General features: G+C 41.2%; 1 protein-coding gene across 1 annotated transcript; it reads right to left on the bottom strand.

Moving 5' to 3' along the window:
• Window positions 1-4560: 4560 nt before the first annotated feature.
• Window positions 4561-12949, bottom strand: LOC306940400 (uncharacterized protein). Its single transcript, XM_079525458.1, has 3 exons — window positions 12906-12949; window positions 10466-10872; window positions 4561-7248 (listed from the first exon to the last, which is right to left on the bottom strand). Exons 2-3 carry the CDS (start codon window positions 10731-10733, stop codon window positions 5639-5641), a joined length of 1878 nt encoding a protein of 625 aa, XP_079381584.1. The 5' UTR covers window positions 10734-10872; window positions 12906-12949; the 3' UTR covers window positions 4561-5638.
• Between the last annotated feature and the right edge of the window lie 9459 nt (window positions 12950-22408).

The raw sequence follows: 22408 nt of genomic DNA, 5'->3' as shown, positions 1-22408 counted from the left end.
GGTAAAGTTTGACATTGCTTAGATCTCAAGGTACGTCTAAATGTATTTATTACACGTTCACACTTTATATAAGCTCATGTCTATAATCCATTATAACAATTGAACTATACAGAAATATGAAAACTCTGAACACACAATCTGATATAGTTGAACAGAACACCCACGCACACACATTTTAACCATTTATTTATGTCCACACAACGGAGATGCATATGTAGCAGGGGGGACTTTGAGGGAATAATAATAAAATATACTTAATAATGCCTGACATACTACGCCACCTTTTTCTAGAGGGAAGGTCCTCTTTAACAATAGAAAGCACAGGTTCGTGTGACCAAGGTTGAGCATGGAAATAAGACATTGGAATTTCAAACAAAGGCATTTTATTATCTTATCTTTTTGTACACAAAGTTATTCATTTAAAATACTCATATTAAAAGTCAACATCATATAAACAACCAAGACATACTATACCATACACTTGGCTGGCGTACCGGAGGAGGAGCACAGCAGCATGGAATAAGGGCATTTCTACTTAAAGGAGCATTCAGTGATTTGGGTGATTTGGAAAACCACCCGGTCCGCCCCGGTAACAAAATGTGCACATGCACGCTCTACAGTGGGGGGAAGTGCAACAGGCCAACAGCATGTGCACCAAGGCTCGATCATGATTGGAGGAAGGCCCCTCTCATCCTGATTGGATGAAGGCTTTGCCACCCGCCACCAAAACTGAAACTAGGGTTTTTTGACCCCAGGGGCTCACTGGGGACAGGGAGGAACTCCTTATATGGTCAGCACACTCTATAGTAGGGAGGATTATCCAAAAAAAAAAGAAATAATAAGTGGTATTTGAATGAAGTGAAATCACTGAATATACCTTTAAGGCTCATACATAGTCTGGCTTTTCGGTGGTGAGCTGACCACCGAAAATCCAGACTATGTATGAGCCTTTACTAATTCACCAGGCAGCCAGTATGCTGATACATTTAGGAAAGCCATGCCTTTAAACTCTTGTCCTCCTCAGGTACACCAACGTTACAGCAAGCTAGGGGATCCCCTGAATGAAAGCAGCCCAGCCCTTTTAAACCTGTCTGCCAATAAACCCCACCCTTAATTTGAAAGGAGCACCTGGCTGATGCTGCCATAGTAACAGGTCTACCTGGTTACACATACAAGGACACAAATATTGTTATAATAGAGGTTACATTATGCAAAATCATGGCACATGTTTTCACGGTGCAATAGAATAGGCATGTCACTCAGTACTCTGTCTATGGGTATAAGTAGCAGCGTCTTTAAGAAGTAGCCTACATGTTTTATTGTTGAGCCAGTCACATGCCACTCTTAACTTATTGATTGTGGCAGCGGTGGCCGAACGGATTGCGGAGCGGGCTTGATACCGGAAGGTCGCCAGTTCGAATCAGCGGTCCGACGGTTAAAATTACCACCGCTGAAGTGCCCTTGAACAAGGCATTGAACCACTACGATGAAATGTTCTATGAGCAGGGCCTGGCTGGAAACAAGTTCTTGAGCTTAGCCCAGATACCCTGGGTAAATATAGTAATCATTTCATTTAATTTCATTGATGCATGATCTATCAACTGCTGTTATGGTAAATGGTGCATTTATTTTATATAGCGCCTTTATCCAAGGAGCTTTACATAGATTGTGCATTACATTCACCCATTCACACACCGATTGCGGCGGAAGCCATGCAAGGTACCAACCAGCACATCGGGAGCAATTTGGGGTTCAGTGTCTTGCCCAAGGACACTTCGACATGTAGACAGGAGGAGCCGGGATTCGAACCGCTGACCCATGGATCATTGGGCGACCTGCTCTACCTCCTGAGCCACAGCCGCCCCGTTATGAATTGTATATTGTATATAGACTACAAGTGAATTATATGTTGCTACCTTATCTGCCTTTATCAGTACAACACACTGTGGAGAGTAATCCATGTTTCAGGTGGTTTACTTGAAGATAATATTATAAAACTAATATTATTACTTGCGCAAGCAGAGCGCGCAAGTAATAATACAACTAATATTATTACTTGCGCAAGCAGAGCGCGCAAGTACTAGTTTCGCCCAGGAGTGCGTATGCACCGTCCCAGTAAATGACGTAATGACTACTGAGTTAGCTATATCAGTTATACCCTGACGTCATATGCTGGGACGGTGCATACGCATCAAAAGTAACCACAGTATACCTCTAATCAATTTACAAATTACATATACACATAGGCATTTCCTTTAATCCACCCGACATTGATCGAGATATACGTCACCATCGAAGGCATTGGGTCCTTTAATCCACATCTTTATTATGTCATCATTGAGAGCTAGTGATCATTGAGAGCTAGCTATACTAGTTATACCCTGACGTCATATGCTGGGACGGTGCATACGCATCAAAAGTAACCACAGTATACCGCTAATCAACTTACAAATTACATATGCATATAGATAGAGGGATTTCCTTTAATCCACCCGACACTGATCGACATATACGTCACCATTGAAAGCCGTCACTCATGCGTATGAGTAATGACCACTTGTGCTTGATATAGCAGTGGTGTGATATTACATACATGTATACATGGGGCATTACCTTTAATCCTCCCGACACTAAAATATAGCGTCCTTACGTCACCATCAAAAAACAATTACACCCTGGCATTGGGTCCTTTAATCCACATTTTTATTACGTCATCATTGAAAGCTAGTTACTTGCGCAAGCAGAGCGCACAGGTACTAGTTTCGCCCAGGACGATGCGTATGCACCGTCCCAGCAAATGACGTAATGACTACTTGTGCCTGATACGGCAGTGGTGCCAGACTACATACATAGGAGCATTACCTCTAATCCTCCCGACACTAAAACATATCGTCATTACGTCACCATCGAAAACCAATTACACTCTGGCATTGGGACCTTTAATCCACATCTTTATTACATCATCATTGAGAGCTAGTCATCATTGAGAGCTAGCATATGACGCCAGTTATACCCTGACGTCATATGCTGGGACGGTGCATACGCATCAAAAGTAACCACAGTATACCGCTAATCAATTTACAAATGACATATACATAGAGGCATTTCCTTTAATCTACCCGACACTGATTGCGATATACGTCACCATCGAAGGCCTTTAATCCACATCTTTATTACGATATACTTCATAATAATAATAATACTTCTTTCAAAGAGAAGCTGAGATTTGACAGTTTGTAGCGGTCGACAGTACTTGCACGCTCTGCTTGCGCACTAGTAGGCCTACTTGTGTGCAACAAGCAAGTAGGCACTCGACAGAGTGCAGTTCTAGTTATTATTATTATTATTATTATGTCTGAAATCCCTTTTTACTAGGCCTACAGCCGTTTCTGGGATGGTCACTGCCAATTGGAGGCAGTCTTTGGCGATTGTGGTTCACACCTATAGCCAATCAAATTAGTAGCGAGTCATCGAGTTAAAACAACGCTGATGTGCCGTATCACATTTTGAAACGAGGCTAACAGCGCCGTAGACAGCGGCACCAGACCCTGAATCGCGGCGGCTAGCGACTCAGGGTCTGGTGTCAGGCTAGTTGCATTGAGTGGCGGACCCTCAACTTGTTATTTATATTAGGCCACTCCCACCAACTTTGGAGCAGTGTTGATTTTGACAGCAAAACTTTTGATGTAGTTTCAGTTATTTTGAATAAAGTTCCATTTAGTTTTACCCATATTTTAGTCATTTGAAATGTTTTACTCTTGGTCTAGTTTTGGTCGACTGAATATCACACGATATTAGTTGACTAAATCTATAGTGGATTCAGTCGACTAAAATGTATTTTGATGGCGTCGTAATGCCCAATTTAATATTTGTGTGTGCCGAAAATAGCAGATCTACAAGCTCACAGCGGCTATTTTCAGAGTGAGACACCTATGCACACAACCAAATTTAGTGATTTGTGCTGAGCGGGGATCGAACCCCAGTCTCCCACTCGCCAGACCGAAGCACAACCTACCGGGCTGTTGTGGGTCGGGTCACGGCTGGGGACTACACAAACATACAAAAACACTTGTCTTTTAGTTCTACTGGATCTCTTCTCCACTAGTCCCTCCCTGACATGTTCTACTCATGTTCTAATCTTTGAATGCAGATTGCGGCCCCTAGATGTGTCACAGAGACTACATTTGGGGAGCATTCTAATTGCTGGCTGTCTGAATACCAAAAAATTAAAAGGTCATTAACATTTTGACATAGTATTGCTTATAGCAGCTTTAAGTGAAATAACGTTTAGTTTAGTTTTTTCGATCATCAACATGTTTCATAAACATTATACTGTACATCCAAATGTATTTCTGGTTGATCGAAATGGCTTAGGCTGAAGCTCAAAGCTTTGGTTTATTTACAAAGGTTTCTTTCCATTTAGCCTACTGTTCATTTACTAAATACTAGGGCCTACTGATAAGCTCATAACCTGAAACTCACATGGTTATCCCTGACCGTTGTTGGAACTTGTGATTGTTTTAAAACCACGGTTTTGAAAGCAAAATAATGTAAGGCAGGTTGAGTATACAATGCAATGGGATTTTATATAAAACTAAAAGGAAAATAATTAATTGAAACAAAAATAAAAAACAATATTTTCTTTCCATCATATAACTAGTACGAGCTGAGTGGCTATGTGCACATGCATGCGCGTGCAGGTGACGTCATTAAAATACAGCCCTACTAGTTAAAAAATCCACAGCACACCACTGCTTTTATGAAAATAAAAAGAACATTTCACCTACTCACCAATACAAAGGCAGCTTGTGTAATTTGAAAGCCTACTCCTTAGTGGACGCACTCTGAGCCCCCCCACCACACGTATAAAATGCACTTTTTGGCCAGAAAGGGATTTTATTTTCACCGGGAAAAAATACTTTTAGTTACTCCACTGCGCCCTCTACTGATATTGCCAAGAGAAAAATCTCAGACAAGATCTTCCTTCCGGTGAAAGAAAATCACTTTCTGGCCAAAAAGTGAATTTTATACGTGTGGTCGGGGGCTCAGAGTGCGTCCACTAAGGAAAGTAGGCTTTCTAATAACCCGTCTTTGTATTGATGAGTAGGTTAAAGCGTTATTTTCATTTTCATAAAAGAGGAGAGGCTTTCATCAGAGCGCTAGAATCCATCAGTGCATAGCCTTAATGCAAGGCAGAAAAATGCATAAGGGCTATGGACCAGAGCTAGGCTTTAAGTGGCGTTGTACCATCATTTTACTTGTTTCGTTGTCACATCAATAATTGTCACATTGTTTTTGGCATTTAACATTGTTACATTGAAATGTAATCCAAATTACATTTTTTGATTTAACCTATTTATTGACCAAATCAAATATAAATAATGTACCGTGGCTAAAACATATTTAATACATTTAAGGAGCTTGCACACTGCTGCATCTTTGGACCCGAATATCAGAGCGAATTCCGGATGCGCCGTTCTTTCCTCTGCTCTATCTGAAAAAAAGACGCAGCAGTATGCAAACACCTTTACTGTACACTCAGAATGTTGTTTTAACCAGCGCAAATAGCTGATCTGCAAGTTCACAACGTGTCACGAGGGAGCTTGTAGATCAGCTTCGCCAGTGTTAGCGGCTCTGACTACATCTTTAGAGAGTCATGAGTTCTCTGGTGACTTTTAAGATTACTGCTTTGGCTGAACCTAGTTCCACACTGGTCACAGGCGTAGGGCTTCTCTCCTGTATGAATTCTCTGGTGAACTTTGAGAGTTCTACTTTCACTGAACCGTTTCCCACATTGGTCACAGGCGTAGGGCTTCTCTCCTGTATGAATTCTCTGGTGAACTTTGAGATGACTGCTTCGGCTGAACCTAGTCCCACACTGGTCACAGGCATAAGGCTTCTCTCCTGTGTGAATTCTCTGGTGAAGTTTGAATGTACTGCGCCGGCTGAACCTAGTCCCACACTGGTGACAGGTGTAGGGCTTCACTCCTGTATGAATTCTCTGGTGAACTTTGAGATGACTGCTCATGCTGAACTGTTTCTCACACTGGTCACAGGCGTAGGGCTTCTCTCCTGTATGAATTATCTGGTGAACTTTGAGATGACTGCTCATGCTGAACCGTTTCTCACACTGGTCACAGGCGTAGGGCTTCTCTCCTGTGTGAATTCTCTGGTGACATTTGCGATTACTGTCCAGGCTAAACCGTTTCCCACACTGGTCACAGGCATAGGGCTTCTCTCCTGTGTGAATTATCTGGTGACGTTTGAAAACACTGTACTGGCTGAACCTAGTCCCACACTGGTCACAGGCGTAGGGCTTCTCTCCTGTGTGAATTCTCTGGTGAAGTTTGAGAGTACTATTTTCACTGAAGCGTTTCCCACACTGGTCACAGGCGTAGGGCTTCTCTCCTGTATGAATTCGCTGGTGAATTTTGAGATGACTGCTCCTTCTGAACCTGGTCCCACACTGGTCACAGGCGTAGGGCTTCTCTCCTGTGTGAATTCTCTGGTGAAGTTTGAGAGTACTATTTTCACTGAACCGTTTCCCACACTGGTCACAGGTGTAGGGCTTCTCTCCTGTATGAATTCGCTGGTGAATTTTGAGATGACTGCTCCTTCTGAACCTGGTCCCACACTGGTCACAGGCGTAGGGCTTCTCTCCTGTGTGAATTCTCTGGTGAAGTTTGAGAGTACTATTTTCACTGAACCGTTTCCCACACTGGTCACAGGCGTAGGGCTTCTCTCCTGTATGAATTCGCTGGTGAATTTTGAGATGACTGCTCGTTCTGCACCTGGTCCCACACTGGTCACATTGGTATGGTTTCTGTCCTCTATGAATTATCTGGTGATTTCTTAGATGACTGCTCTGGCTGAACCTAGTCCCACACTGGTGACAGGTGTAGGGCTTCTCTCCTGTGTGAATTATCTGGTGTTGTTTGAGCGCCATGCTCTGCCTGAAACTTATCCCACATTGGTAACAGGTGTAGGGCTTCTCTCCAGCATGAATTATCTGGTGTCGTTTGAGAGTACTGCCCCGGCTGAACCTGGTCCCACACTGGTGACAGGCGTAGGGCTTCTCTCCTGTGTGAATTCTCTGGTGTAGTTTGAGATTTCCTTTCGTGCTGAACCTAGCTCCACACTGGTCACAGGTGTAGGGCTTCTCTCCTGTATGAATTATCTGGCGTTGGTTGAGATGTCTACTTCTGCTGTAGATATGTTTGAGTTGGGCAGGAAACATTTGGGAAACATCTGGAATGGAGAATGAGGAGAGGAAAACACATGAACATGAATAAAATCTCTCTCTCTCTCTCTCGCCAAAGGAATGCATTCTTTACTTAAAAATGGACAATTCACCCTTTTTTGCAAAAACAAAAAATATGTTAATGATGTCTAGACGATTTATGTCGTTTTAGATATTTTAGATTTTAGCAGTGTCCATGGTGTCACAGACACTGGTCTCACTTCCTTTCTTGACTACATGTTGTCTCAGTAAGAGGAGCTTAGACTTTAGGACACTGCTGAAGTCTAAAGTATCTAAAACCACGCATTACACTCATAAAGACCCCCAGGTAAGTGTTCTAAATCTTCTAAACGTCATTAACATATTGCCTCTGTCGGGAGGATACCTCTTAACTCCAATTCTACTTCCACCTGTCGGTAGAAGCACTCAACTTCATCCTCTCTCCGCTCTGCTCTCTGGCTGGCACTGCAGCTGAGCTCAGAGCCATGGGGAAGATAAACAAAAAAGACGACAGTTTTGTTCACCCTCGTCTGAATTCGTCTAACTCCGAGGTAAGCTTTAGCCTACAGTATGTTAACAAATGAGTCATTCCCGAAACCGGTACGATGTGGCCTTTTTTGTTTTCTGAATACCCCACAATATTAAGGACATCTTTAGCTATCAGAAAAACATAATTTCCCATCTCAGGCATTCAATTAACATTTTTATGTATTTCATATAGAACAATATAATAACGGGGTTGTGTCAACCCTGTTATAACAGAGTTGAGATGTTTTACTCAAAATGGCTACTACTCCACCTGTGGTGATTAAGAGGAGACCACATGGCATGCATGAGATTAGGAAATCAGATATATTGTTGAAATATCAAACATAATTTTCACAAATAATTGTATTCCATGTAACGGAGTTGAGCTGTTATGCTTTACGACCACATGTGAGTATAAATTACTCTAAAACATTGTAAAATAAGGTGTGCCGGTTTCTGTATTAAGTTAGTTTAGTTTATTTGCACATATGTACATAACAACAATATGGTAAAATAAAATAAATTCAGAAAGCAAATATTTCAATAAGAAACAAGATTAGTTACATACATGATGTGCTGGAAGTGCCAAAAAACCCCAAAAGGGCTTATAACAGGAAGTGGCATAGTGGAATGTTACTTCCTGTTGGTGATGTCACTAAAGGGCCAGTTCATTATTGTTATGGAGGGGAGAATGACTTCTGTAACGGGCTTGAGTGCGATTGGGGGACAGAGCTATATAATGCTATTTTAATGATTAATCATCTATTTATTCAAATAAATAACAGGACCTACGCGTTTCGACCAAAAGGTCAATCAGCGGCAGCTAGAGGCGGGATCAAGGCATACACAGTGCTGCCTTGATCCCGCCTCTAGCTGCCGCTGATTGGCCAGGCCGTTTTGTGGCCGGAGCATCTAGTCTGCCTGAGAGTTCCCAGATGGGAGCAGGAGGGGGGAACCCAGTGTACTCTCTGCTGCCCCATCTGGCGGAGTCAGGTTAGGTCTATCTACCTTCTTGGCTAATTAGTCAAAATACAGCCAGGTGGTGGGTGTGATCCAATCATGTCATTACATCATTATTATTTCATTGGCATATAAATTATTTAATTTTAGTTATATTATTTCGTTGGCAAATACATTTAATTTTGATTACACATCATAGGATGTTCAATAAAAACATATATATAATATATATAAAAATAACAAAACACCCAAAGTGACCAGCACCAAGTGAAAAGTAAAAAACAATTATTGGGAAAAACAAATGCAAAAAGAATAAAGTAAATATTTATATCGACACATTTAAACAGTAACGCAAATCACAGAGAAAACGCAGGACCATCAGAGAAAAGGCAGGAAATCGACTTCATCATTCAGGCCAGGAAACATTGTGGCTTTTAAAGTTACTATTTTAAAGTTTCTCTTTGGAGAAGTTTGTTAAGTCTATCACTACCTCTGACGCCGCGATGTTGGGATAGCTTCAATTGCTGTAGCTTTCAGAGAGGAGGGGCTCCCGTGCCCTTTTTCATGATAATGGACAGCCATCGAGTAGTTGGGATTGTTTGTGCGAATAGCCGTTTTGTGTTCTCCCAGTCCGTCCTTAAATCTACGCTTGGTTCTGCCAACATAGAAACACCCACAGGGACATTCGAGGCGATAAACAATGAAATATTGTTGCAATTTCTCAATTTGCAAAGTGGTTGATTTTGTATACATGATTGGTGAACACATCAATAAATGTATTTGTTTTGGGAATATTGGCACAGTGGGTACCGTCCGTGACCGCATGGAAAATTGCCGACAGGTTTCTGGAGCCAACTAGTTTTTTAGATGTGAATGGCATAATTTATTGACTTTTGTAAAACAAAATGATAATTCTATGTAGTGTAACTGTTCAGACTTGTTGCCTATCATTCAGTTGTTCATCAGCAGTTTGTTATTATTTCTTTTTTTACAGTAGGCTTTTTAGGTTGTTATTAGAGAAAGTAAAAGATGAGTGTTATTTTTTTTTTCATTTGCTGCTTTCTTTCGTTTTATGGATTTTTTATATCGATTGTTTTTTTTAAAATTTACTATAGTCCTACTAGACCTCAATAAATTACATCTGGCCACAGAAGATCACAGGATCTACTGAATGTGAAGGTAGCCTACTGGGGGAAGCCACCCTGTGTGTCAAAGGCTCAATATCTCAGTTTGACACGTTCAATAGATCCTGTGATCTTTTGTGGCAGGATTTATTGGGGTCTAGTAGGACTATAGTAAATAATAAAAAAATAAATCGCTATAAAATTGTGAAAAAATACATATTTAGCCCCATGCTCGAATGCCCCCGCCACTGTCAAAAACAGCTAAAATCCCACGAGTGAGTGGGACAAAAGCCATCTGGAGAGAAGAGCAAGTTTTTCCATCTGCTCCATGTTGCTCATGCTCTGCCTCTGACACGCACACACACAGGGCACATAGAGATCTTTGTCCAAAAAAGCCAAGGGCATGCTTAACTAATGGCACGCACACACACACACACACACACACACACACACACACACACACACACACACACACACACACACACACACACACACACACACACACACACACACACACACACACACACACACACACACACACACACACACACACACACACACACTTCGGTTGAAGATTAAATCAAAGTGACATGAAAACATGCACATACTGTACCTATTCTGTGTAACTTTATCACAGGCTGCTTCAGCATGGCTGCCTGGTAGATCTGTCCCTTCTCTATTCTGTGTAACTTTATCACAGGCCGCTTCAGTATGACTCTCTGGTAGATCTGTTCCTTCTCTGACGCAGCTGCTGAAAAGCTGTCGGACGACATCGCTCTTTTAAAAAGCCCAAATTGCTCATCTCCTTCTTCGGTCCACTCTGACGGTCCACATTTGAGGCCCGCTTTTACCGTCTGGGATGTGACTTTACTCGCTGACATGTTGTGGTCGTGAGGTCAATATGGCCATGACTTGACTGTCTTCTGCTCCGCTTTCTGACTGAACTCTCCCACACTGGACAGAACAGTGCAAATGTTACACACTTTTCCAGTGTGCAGGAATATAAAGGGGTTTATTTATCTGTAAAAAACACAGACAAAGGCACATTAGCAACTCGTTGCACTCTCTGGTCCTATCTGAACAGTAATATCAATAAGGTGCATTCAGTTGGTAGCCTATATATGCAATAGCAGTAATACTCATTTACTTGTAAACAGTGTACAGAAACCACAACATGACTTAAACGTTTTCACCTCACAGTATTACAAAATAACACTCTCAAAAACGAAATATATCAGCTGCATTACATTACTCTGGCTACTAACCATAATTAAATCACGTTACACAACCCACATTCACATCTCTCATTCATCCCAAGCTACCTTAACCTAGCCCCTCTCGGAACCCTCGTAAAAGGTTTCTGACATTTGGATGTTTACCTTTTACGGAGTGTTCCTTCTCAGTTGTCGCCCGCAACATGGCGATTCTGGGATACACACGGACTTGGCCTCGCATATGTTCTTGCTGCGCTATTTGAGTGGTGGTTATATGTCTCTAAAGAAGCATATAAGAGCTATAGTAGACAACGGAGACAACCAAACCCCCAGGGAATGGTGCAGAAGCTGTTACGTATTTTTAATCTTTGTCAGACCGTTTTGGCAGCTCTGAAATTCTCCCTTCCTCACTTCCCATGTCCCGCCTCCCGAGCGGTGGCTGGCTAGCTGTTACTGCCTCTGATTGGCCGACCGCATACATGCAGGATGTTTTTCAGAGCTGCCAAAACGGTCTGACAAAGATTAAAAATACTTAACGGCTTCTGCACCGTTCGCGGGGGGTTCGGTTGTCTCCGTTGTCTCCTATAGCTCTTATATGCTTCTTTAGAGACATATAACTAGCCCCTCTCGGAACCCTCGTAAAAGGTTTCTGACATTTGGATGTTTACCTTTTACGGAGGGTCCCTTTTCAGCTGTCGCCCGCAACATGGCGATTCTGGGATACACACGGACTTGGCCTCGCATATGTCCTTGCTGCGCTATTTGAGTGATGGTTATATGTCTCTAAAGAAGCATATATCTGCAATAGGAGACAACGGAGACAACTGAACCCCCCGCGAACGGTGCAGAAGCCGTTACGTATTTTTAATCTTTGTCAGACCGTTTTGGCAGCTCTGAAAAACATCCTGCATGTATGCGGTCGGCCAATCAGAGGCAGTAACAGCTAGCCAGCCACCGCTCGGGAGGCGGGACATGGGAAGTGAGGCAGGGAGAATTTCAGAGCTGCCAAAACGGTCTGACAAAGATTAAAAATACGTAACGGCTTCTGCACCATTCGCGGGGGGTTCGGTTGTCTCCGTTGTCTCCTATTGCAGATATATGCTTCTTTAGAGACATATAACCATCACTCAAATAGCGCAGCAAGGACATATGCGAGGCCAAGTCCGTGTGTATACCAGAATCGCCATGTTGCGGGCGACAACTGAGAAGGGACCCTCCGTAAAAGGTAAACATCCAAATGTCAGAAACCTTTTACGAGGGTTCCAAGAGGGGCTAACATATAACCACCACTCAAATAGCGCAGCAAGAACATATGCGAGGCCAAGTCCGTGTGTATCCCAGAATCGCCATGTTGCGGGCGACAACTGAGAAGGGACCCTCCGTAAAAGGTAAACATCCAAATGTCAGAAACCTTTTACGAGGGTTCCAAGAGGGGCTAGTCTTAACCCAACCCAGAACGTCATTGTCAGTATATTGGCAGGTAAGCATTTCTAATGACCATGCACTCATGTGCGTTCAGAATAAAATAGAACAGCGCACATCCTCCGATCCTGGTGCTGAGCCAAACTGTTAAACCAACAGATATCATGAAGAAAAGCAAAGGCTCGCAACTCACTTTTGTAATGCTCCAAGTATTTATTCACAATCACAGCAGGCAGGACATACAACGTTCCGACCGGTGTTGGTCTTTTTCAAGTTTCATACTTGTATGTCCTGCCTGCCGAATACATTACAAAATCGAGTTGCGAGCCTTTGCATTTCACACACACACATTTGCTTCTCTTCTCCGTTTACACATTCATCTTATTTACACACTTTATCTCACCGTCCATTTCTCACCTGAAAACACACAGACAAAGGCACATTAGCAACTCGTTGTAAACAATCTCTGGTCCTATCTGAACAAACAGGACCCCTGCTGTCCAAGTAGTGCCTGCACAGAAAGTGTTTAGCTGCCCAAACGATTGCCAGTCCCAAAATAAGCATCACTCATTCATTGTAGTGCAAACCAAGAATGATAAACTGTTTCACAGCTTCAGTAAATGTATAATCATGCAAAACAACTCAACCAGTTCACAGAATAATGTAACTTGTAACCAACTAAACATGTATTGGAATAATACAATGAAATAATATGATGGGGGTATTCCTGTTTCCTGTATTACTAATATAATCATGTACTTCAGAAGCCCAATATAATCATGCATCTCACACAAACATAACCAGACCAACCCACTCTCTATTTTGTGAAAATAATAATAATAACTTTATTTATATAGCACCTTTCCAAAAACAAGTTTACAAAGTGCTTCACAGACTACAGGTAACAATAAAATAAAATAGCAGTAAAAATACAATAACTATCAAAAACATGCAAACACAGTACAACATTTCATAAAAAGGCTGTGCAATAAAGGTGCATATTATTTTTTTAAATATAAAAACAAATGGAGCTGAGAACTTTGGTCCACCCATTCCATGTGAGAATGGTCCAGTGAAAGAAAAAAGAAAAGGACCATTGTGGGTGTATGGGATTTTTCTCTATCACACTAGCCACACTAGCCTCGGTTTTTCAGGGAGAAAAAAAAAACACTATCACTAAACCCGGGTGGAATTCACCGGACACCTGCCTGTAGAAAAACACCAGGGATGTGGGCATCATGAAGGCCTACTGAAAGACCCACCCACCTCAAACATCAACAGCATTATGAAAATTACATAAACATAGTTGTCCGGATTAAAGGACAACTTTAGATGGGGGTTTTTTCAACCAAGGTTCATGTTTTAGGTTGTTATTAGAGTGTGATTTTTATTTTTCATTTGATTGTTTTAGGGGTTTTAGCTATTTTTGACAGGGGGCTTTTGAACAAGTTGCTAAATATTTTCTTTTTTTGTTTACCAAATTTTACGGCAATTTCTTTATTACCAGTAAGACCGCGTGCACACATCCGCCTGGGTTTGATGGAAGACTCCTGGTTGAACATGGAATGAATTCTGTACTGGCTATATATGGAAAGTACGTGTCTTGAGTGTACAGGGTTTGATGAGGACAGATCAACATATGGAATGTCAGAACAGGAAGGACAGGTGGGGATGGACCTGTTCTGACATGTCCGAACAGGTCAGCTCCATATATGGAGATCTAAAGGTTTAGGGTTTGAGGTCAGATGTAGAGTTGCTGGCCGGCTCCATACATGCAGATCTAGGTGATGATCCACTCCTCTCCAGGGTTAGATAGGTCAGTGTTGTGATCTTCATATATGGATATGGCCATATATGGTGGCGTGACGTGGCACGAGGCGTGATATATTGGAGCTCTAAGTCTTTCCATGATGTCACGTGATGTCACGAGGCGTGACCATATATGGAGACGTGATGTCACGAGGCGTGACCATATATGGAGGCGTGGGTGACTAACGGTATGGTGTAGGCTACCAATGAAAACCTGCATCTCCCTTCCGTCCGTCTGTCCATCCGTTAGTCACCCCATGCCTCCATATATGGTCACGCCTCGTGACACATCACACCACCATATATGACCATCTCCATATATGAAGATCAACAGCGCACATCCGGGGATGAAGCATTAATTATACTTGATGGGCTGCAGCCGTGCGTGCACCCATGCACAAACAGGCTCTGCTGCCGTGATCATGAGTGCACCTCCCGTTCTTATGACAGCGAATGTAGGTGTGGTTTTGAGGACAACTGCTTTGAATTGCTATTATTGTTCACACACAACAGAAACCAATGGATTATTTCAAGAGTGAGATCACAATAAAAATCCTAATCATTCTTCCTCCACACTGGGAGAAAACAGCATCTGGAAGTATGATGGTGCATTTTTACATGTGAGTGCAGTTAGAACTTTTCCATTGCATCTTATGAGAGTTTGTCACCTCCCCCTTCACATTCAATCGATGATCTTTTGTGGCCAGATGTAATTGACTGGGGTCAGTAGGACTATAGTAAATAATAATAAAGAAATTGCCGTAAAATTGTGTAAAAAAGACGTATAGTTTCTGACCGAGGCTAAGTCATTGATTTTTGAGGGGAGCTAGCCCCTCCTATATCCAGTTTTTTGGTGTTTGTCCACACTGTGTCCTACACAAACATTAAATTCCCATTGACAATGAATGGAGAATGTTACGTCTGAGCAAATAGACAGTCAATTTTACGTCATGATGATGTACGATGATAAGAGCGCCCCTTTTTTAAATTTTCGTTTTTTCATGCAGGGAATCATAGCTTCAAATGGACATATTGTTTGTTCAGTTTGACCCACCAGTTTTGGAGATATGGCTTATAGTAGAGTAATCTCTTGCAGAAAACAGCAAGTTGAGAAAACAGGCATGAAAGATTCACTTCTGTGGACTCTAACATTACATCTAGCTACATGTTTAAGCATTTATTTTATATTTACAGCTCTGATATTTATTTCGGACATGCTCTAGTAGTAGGCTATGTGAAGAGTCTGCCTGTGCTATTAACTCATTTTGGATACAAAATGTATGAATTCAGTTTTTCTCCTCTGAAAAGCTGGAGGCTGCACGATAGCAGCCCCTCAGTCAAATATGGTCACATATTTAGCCACTTCAAATGCCCCCGCTATCAAAAATAGCTAAAAATCGCAAAAACGAAAGAAAGCAGCAAATGAAAAATAAATAAATAGGCCTAATAATAATAAAAATAACACTCATCTTTTACTTTCTCTAATAACAACCTAAAACATGAACCTTGGTTTAAAAAAACAAAACAAAGTTTTAGTTTTCCAGGGTTTAATTGGTTAAGTATGTTATTTACTTCATACAACAATAACAATAAGATGTGAGTGTTCTGGTTGCAACATGGGTTGTTTATTCACCTGGTCTGTCACATAACTGAGATGCCTTGGCTCGCATCGCCCTCTAGTGGTTATGCAGATTAGCACATGTTTAAGTGCTAATATTTTTACAATTTACAATTTAGGCATTTAGCAGACGCTCTTAATCCAGAGCGATTTACATTAAGCAATAACAAAAGCATGGCATACATCACATATATAAAAAAGTAGTTTATTATACATGTGTACTATAAAGTGCTATGACTACATAAAATGCAATTCTAGAGCTGTCTACGTAACAAGCTATAAGTCTGTTTAAAATACAATCTAAGTCTACATAATGTGCTATCTAAGGGGCTAGGCTAGGGCAAGTGCTACGGGCCATGGTGGAGTCTGAAGAGGTGGGTTTTCAGACTACGGCGGAAGATTGGGAGTGAGGCTGCAGTTCTGACTGTGATGGGAAGTGCATTCCATAGTTTTGGAGCCAGAAGGGAGAAGAGTTTGGGACGTGTGGAGCGTTGTCCCGGCGTTTTTAGTGAAGGTACCTCCAGCTTCCCTTTTTGTTTCGGTTAGTTTGAAAAACTCAACAAAACTCAACCAAAAGGACAGGACAATCCACCGGGAAATTGTCATAGCTCACAAGCGGTGTGTCTGGCATTGTTGCACGGCAGTCAAGCACGTCCGACAGGCCCCGAGACATCATATTCACAACTCGAAGTGGCCGCGGTCCCCTTCGTTATTCCAGCCTGACTTGACCGTTAAAAGCATCACATGTGACGCACAAAAGTTTGCACACACACACACACACACACACACACACACACACACACACACACACACACACACACACACACACACACACACACACACAGAGGGTTCCTGAGGGTAAAATACACAGAGCAGAATGTTTACAACCACCTGAAGCATGTACTGTCTGTACAGTAGATCATTGACTTGAATCTAACTATTTATACAATATGCGTTTTTTGACCCTCAGGAAGATCCTGAACATGCCACGTGAATCACCATGAATCATGTGAATCATGAAACCAGACGACCCCAATGACCTGAGTGATCTCACTTCCTGTCTCAATGACATTGGATGTGTAATAACTTGTTAAAACTCAATGACGGAAAAACTGAGATCCTTCTCACTGGTCCCCAGTCTGAGAGAGAAAAAAAAGTAGGCTACAGCTAATGCTTGGATCCCTGGCTAGACATGTCAAAACAGAGGTCACAGACCTGGGTGTGACTTTAGACTCAGACCTATTCATTCTCATTTTAGTAAGGTCACAAGAACAGCTTTTTTCCATTTAAGAAACATGGCTAAAGTAAGACCTTTTTTTAAATCAGAGAGATGCAGAAGTACTTCTACATGCTTTTATCACAAGCCGACTAGATTATTGCATCCCTTTTTACAGGACTACCCAAAGAAATCTATAAAAGAATTACAGATAATCCAGAATGCGGCAGCTAGAATATTAACAAATGCCAGAAGAAGAGATCACATTAGTCCAGTCCTGTCAACACTACATTGGTTACCAGTATCGTTTAGAATAGATTTCAAAGCGCTTTTATTTGTTTATAAAGCACTTAATAACTTGGCACCTTCATATATTAAGGATTCCATACATTTTTATGTTCCAACTAGAACACTCAGGTCTTCATCCGCTCTCCTACTAAAATTACCCAAAGCTCAACATAAGAACACCGGTGAGGCCGCCTTCTGGGTCTATGGCCCCAAGTTGTGGAACACACTACCACTGCACCTTAAAAGGGTGACCTCCCTTGCTGGTTTTAAGAGCGAGTTGAAAACTTATTTTTTCAACTTGGCATTTGTTTAGACTGATCTTGTGTTCACACTCAATGTTCTGTTACAATTTTCCTTACCATTTATTTTTTTCTTTTTGTATTGCTATTTTTATTTTCTAATTTGTATATATTTGTATATACTTTTTTTATCTATTGACCTGCTTTTGTCTTCTGGCATTCCGCTGCTTGTTATTTGTTATATGTGAAGCACTTTGGGTTGCATTTTATGTATGAAAGGTGCTATATAAATAAAGTGTATTATTATTATGTAATAAAACCTCGATTCACACATGCGTCTCCTGTTTCTTATGACACACACACACACACACACACACACACACACACACACACACACACACACACACATTGAAGAGATTGCAAATATTGTTCGTGTTGCAACACAAGGTTTATTCAGAGCAAGAGATGCCAACACCAGCATGATTAAAAATTGTACAAACTTCACAATGGAACTGAAATATCACTTACAGCAAAAATATTCATCAACAAAAACAAAAAAAAAACATGCCATGTATGTAACAAAACTTGAAAATCATTTTGCAAGAAAGAGAGAGAGAGAGAGAGAGAAAAAAACAAAACAGGTTTAGGCCTATAATGGGGAGAATAAAATGAATGTATAAAAAGAATCAACCCCTTTATCAATGCAGTACTCCAAAAGAAACCGATATAGTTGTTTTAACTTTTTTATGGTAACAAAAGGAAATTGCTTCACATATATTCATAGGTTTCTTTTCGCATTCTAGCATGTCACATGCTAGTGCTGAGAGCTTACGTAAATACATTACAGGTTTAGTTTTTAACATCGGTACAATATGGGAGTCTATGCTGACCATTGGAAGGTGGCAGATTTGTGCTTTTAATTCCCGTTTCCTTTCGTATATTTCAGTACAAGAACAAGTGAATAAAAAGTAGAGGGTCGGTCCCAAAGGATCCTCGGGGGTTCCTTGAGGGGGTTTCCAAGTGGACGGTTACAGGTCTGTAACTCTGGGAGTGTACAGATGGAACCAAATGGACCCTAGCTTACCCTAACCTCTCAGGGTTATGGGGGCCATTGAAATTAAAAAGGTTCTACAACCAATGCTTTATCTATATATGCAGAATTCTACAGGGCATAGCAGTGTCGGACATTTTCTGTTTCCGTTCCAGACCCCATTTATTTGTATAGATACAAATTAAATATATACATTTAAGGCTATATAGATTCAAGCCACCCTGGTGAATCATGACCGTAAAACGTTTGATTTTGTTAAAGAAAGAAAAAAGAAAAATAACTGAAAATTCACAGAATCAAATGGTCAATCAAAATGGTTTATGGCCGGATGGCTGGATTCTAGCCTTAGATTATATAGATTTTTTGGAAAAAAAATGTATGGGGTCTGCAACAAGCCCCCAGTAAGGCTGTCCAATGTTGAAGCTGCCACTACCTACTGGCGAAATGTGGAATTGCAGCACTTGCATGGAGGTGGACGGACGTTCATGACGTCACGTGCGTATTGAGGTCCGCTCGCTCGAGCCATTGAGTTATAATTATACTTCCGGAAGTCTTCCGCGTGCTTCAAAACGCCACGGAGCAACTTCTACTGAAATGAATAGTGGGGGGGGGGGGGGAGGCGAGGCTAACGCTCCGGTTCGGTCTCTATCCTTTTATTACTCTATGGTCTGGAACGATGGACCCAGAAAATGGCCGCCGCTGCTACGTCATATTGGCAGAAGCTACACTCTAGACAAAGTCTAGACATGAAGTCATGGAACGTGTGCCTTGAATAGATCCCACTGGACTCATTCAACACTTAATACACCATGTGTAGGCCTACTGTGCACGCGCTGACCGGGGTCTTCCAAGGGTGTGTCTCTGGCACCCTCATTGTCTCCCTCTGTACAATCAAAATCTCTTTGTCGCAAAATAGCCGACCTACATGCCTGCTTGATTTTCGCCAAATCTTAGCCTATTTTCTGCAAATGTTTGCATCTTCCAGAATATGTACACTAAAGGGTTAATGCGTTTGCTTAGTAAATCAATTTAGGATGAACTTATAATTGATATTATACGATGCCAACATTTTTGTGTTTTCACTTTGTATTTTCTGTACAGATCCCTAGTGTCCCTATCATAGAAAGCGAACATTAAAACGGAAATAGGCAAACATTCGATGAAAAGGGCTGTTCTACAAGCTGTGGCGTGTTTTAAATTTGTAGATTGGGTATTTTTGGCCAAGAAATGTGTTAAAGGTGGAGAAAAGGAGGGGGCCGTGTACTGTATAGGTTCCTGGGGACCCCGGCCAAATAAGAATATATATAGGCCTTAAGTGATGACATTAAAATCACCAGCATACTGGGGTTGTTTGTGTGCAAAATCAGTTTCCACTCTGTACAAATCTTATATTGTTCATTGGATCGTATATATTAACTGTCTACTATGACATAATCAGCCAGATTTTTTAAATCCCTTTATTAAAAAAAAAGTTTATTATTGAAGAGGAATTGTCAACATTATATATTATTTATATAAGTTCTGAAATCACAGTTTCAATAAGTTGTAACAAGTGAAACAACAAGTGACACTTTTTCCAATGAAGCACGTGCATGTTAATGATGATTTTACACCACAAGATTCTACCTGCACCGTGATTTCAGACAACCTTGTAACACATGAAAGTTGGGCCAATTTGGATCAAACCTTGCAAAAGCACGTTTAATTAATTAACGATTGTTGTGTGTGTTACGTCGAGTGGAATACATCACACTTCATTGTTAATATTCTACTCGGTGGAAGTACACTCTTTATATTTCCCCACAGTCTACAAAAAAGGCAGTCAAATATATATATATATATATATATATATATATATATATATAAATCATCTCATGTCATTTCATGGTCATATTGTGGCTCAGATAATTATGCCTGCTTAATTAACACATTCTTACAGCCAGGTCGCACCACTACGATGGCGAGTTAGGCAACATCTGACCAAACGTATACGTCGGCATCAGACGTGTGACAAGAACAAACATGATTTAGGATTCTAACATTGGGTGGCGACATCGCACCGTTCGGCATGGGCGCCTGTTTTTAGTTATATATTTAATTACCCCCCCCCCCCCCCCCCCCCCCCCCCCCGCCACAACAAGAGTCAACCTATTAGGAGTTGGGAGGGAGGATGTCTGTATTTCGTTCTCACTAAGTATACGGCGCTGACTCTGCAGAAGTGAGTCGCGTGAATCGGGACTATACCAGGAATGTTGAAAAGGTGAAGCCCGTCGTGTGTCACACGATAGTATAGATTTCCCCCAACTCGTCATCAGCATATTACGATCTGGGTAGTGAGAATGTGTTGGATTGAAACTATGTATACTGTATGACTGCAGGCTTTATTATATAGATGCATGGTTGTGGAAAGACAATTGTACTGAACAGGTTGCAATATACACGTACTACTGTTGTTGTTGTTGTGATGTAAACCCTGTATGTCCTGTGGATTCAGCAGCTGTCAAAAAGAAAGCATTTATCTACAAAAGGTCGTCTGCCCCTCTGCTCAGAGCTTTTTCCGGTGTCGCTTACCGCAATAGTTCACAACAAACATCATCAGAGCACGGAACCGAGTTGTTCCGATGTGCAAGATCGTCCAACACAAGAAAGACCCCCCCCCCCAAAAAACAAAAACAAAAAAACAATAAACGAGTCATTCGCCCCTCTTTCATTTTGGGAACCAATCACCCACATTGGATTCCTTGAAACATGATTGTATTAAAAGGTTTATACAAAAACGCAATACATTTATATTTAGTAAAAAGATCTATCAGCTCTTTGCTAGATCTAATTCATAAGAAATTGCATATACCCAAACATTTTTTTTATATAGATTGCATCCCATATCTAAACAAGTGATTTAATATTACCGTACCAATATTGCTGATAAGTCATCCTAGTAGCTAGTAGTGATACATTAATTCATAATGACAGATTGTCTACCTACATTTTTAATAGTCGATCTGAGCTTCATTCTCTGAATGAAAAGCAGAAATATTCTCTCGAAAGTGCAGAATAGTATGTTTTAAACTACAGGAGTCTAGATCTATTTGGGGATAAGGGGAATTTTCACCAGTTGAGTTTCCTATATGTTTGAGATTCTTTGTGTTTGTAGTAAAACATCTTGTCTCGTCATTTTTTTTAACTCAATCATAGACAGTAGTATTTAATGTCTACACTGAAGACAGAGCTGTCAAACATCGTTTCCGAAAACAAAAAAACAAAACTTTAACTTTACAATCCAATCTTTATAGTCTCTCAAGCCAGACATTCTGTTCCACAATATGCAAATTCTACCGAGACTCTGCCAGGCACAATGTAAAATCATGAAATTATAGTTACGGTAAGAATGGGAAAAATATATATTACATTTTTCTTTTCTGCTAAGCAGCTACCTAGCAATTGGCTTCGACTGAAGCCTGCAGCTCACTTCAAACAAAGTCGGATGTTTTGGGCTTCGGGCCGAAGTTCAGACCGAAACAGCTACACCAGAGTTCTGAACTTAACTCTGCTGTTTGTTTAACTCAAACTCCAACACGCTTTAACATTTTGTGTCAGATATTTCACCATTTCTGGCGACAGAGGCCGTGTGCTATCTCTGTCCATTGTTTAATTGTCATCAGGTTTGTAGTATACACTGGGAGAGGGGTTCTAGAGGTT

Source organism: Electrona antarctica (assembly GCF_951216825.1).
Source record: "Electrona antarctica genome assembly, chromosome: 17".
In the NCBI taxonomy this organism is placed as follows: domain Eukaryota; kingdom Metazoa; phylum Chordata; class Actinopteri; order Myctophiformes; family Myctophidae; genus Electrona; species Electrona antarctica.
Note: the sequence above shows the minus strand (reverse complement) of the source record. Positions and strands in the feature narration are given on the sequence as shown.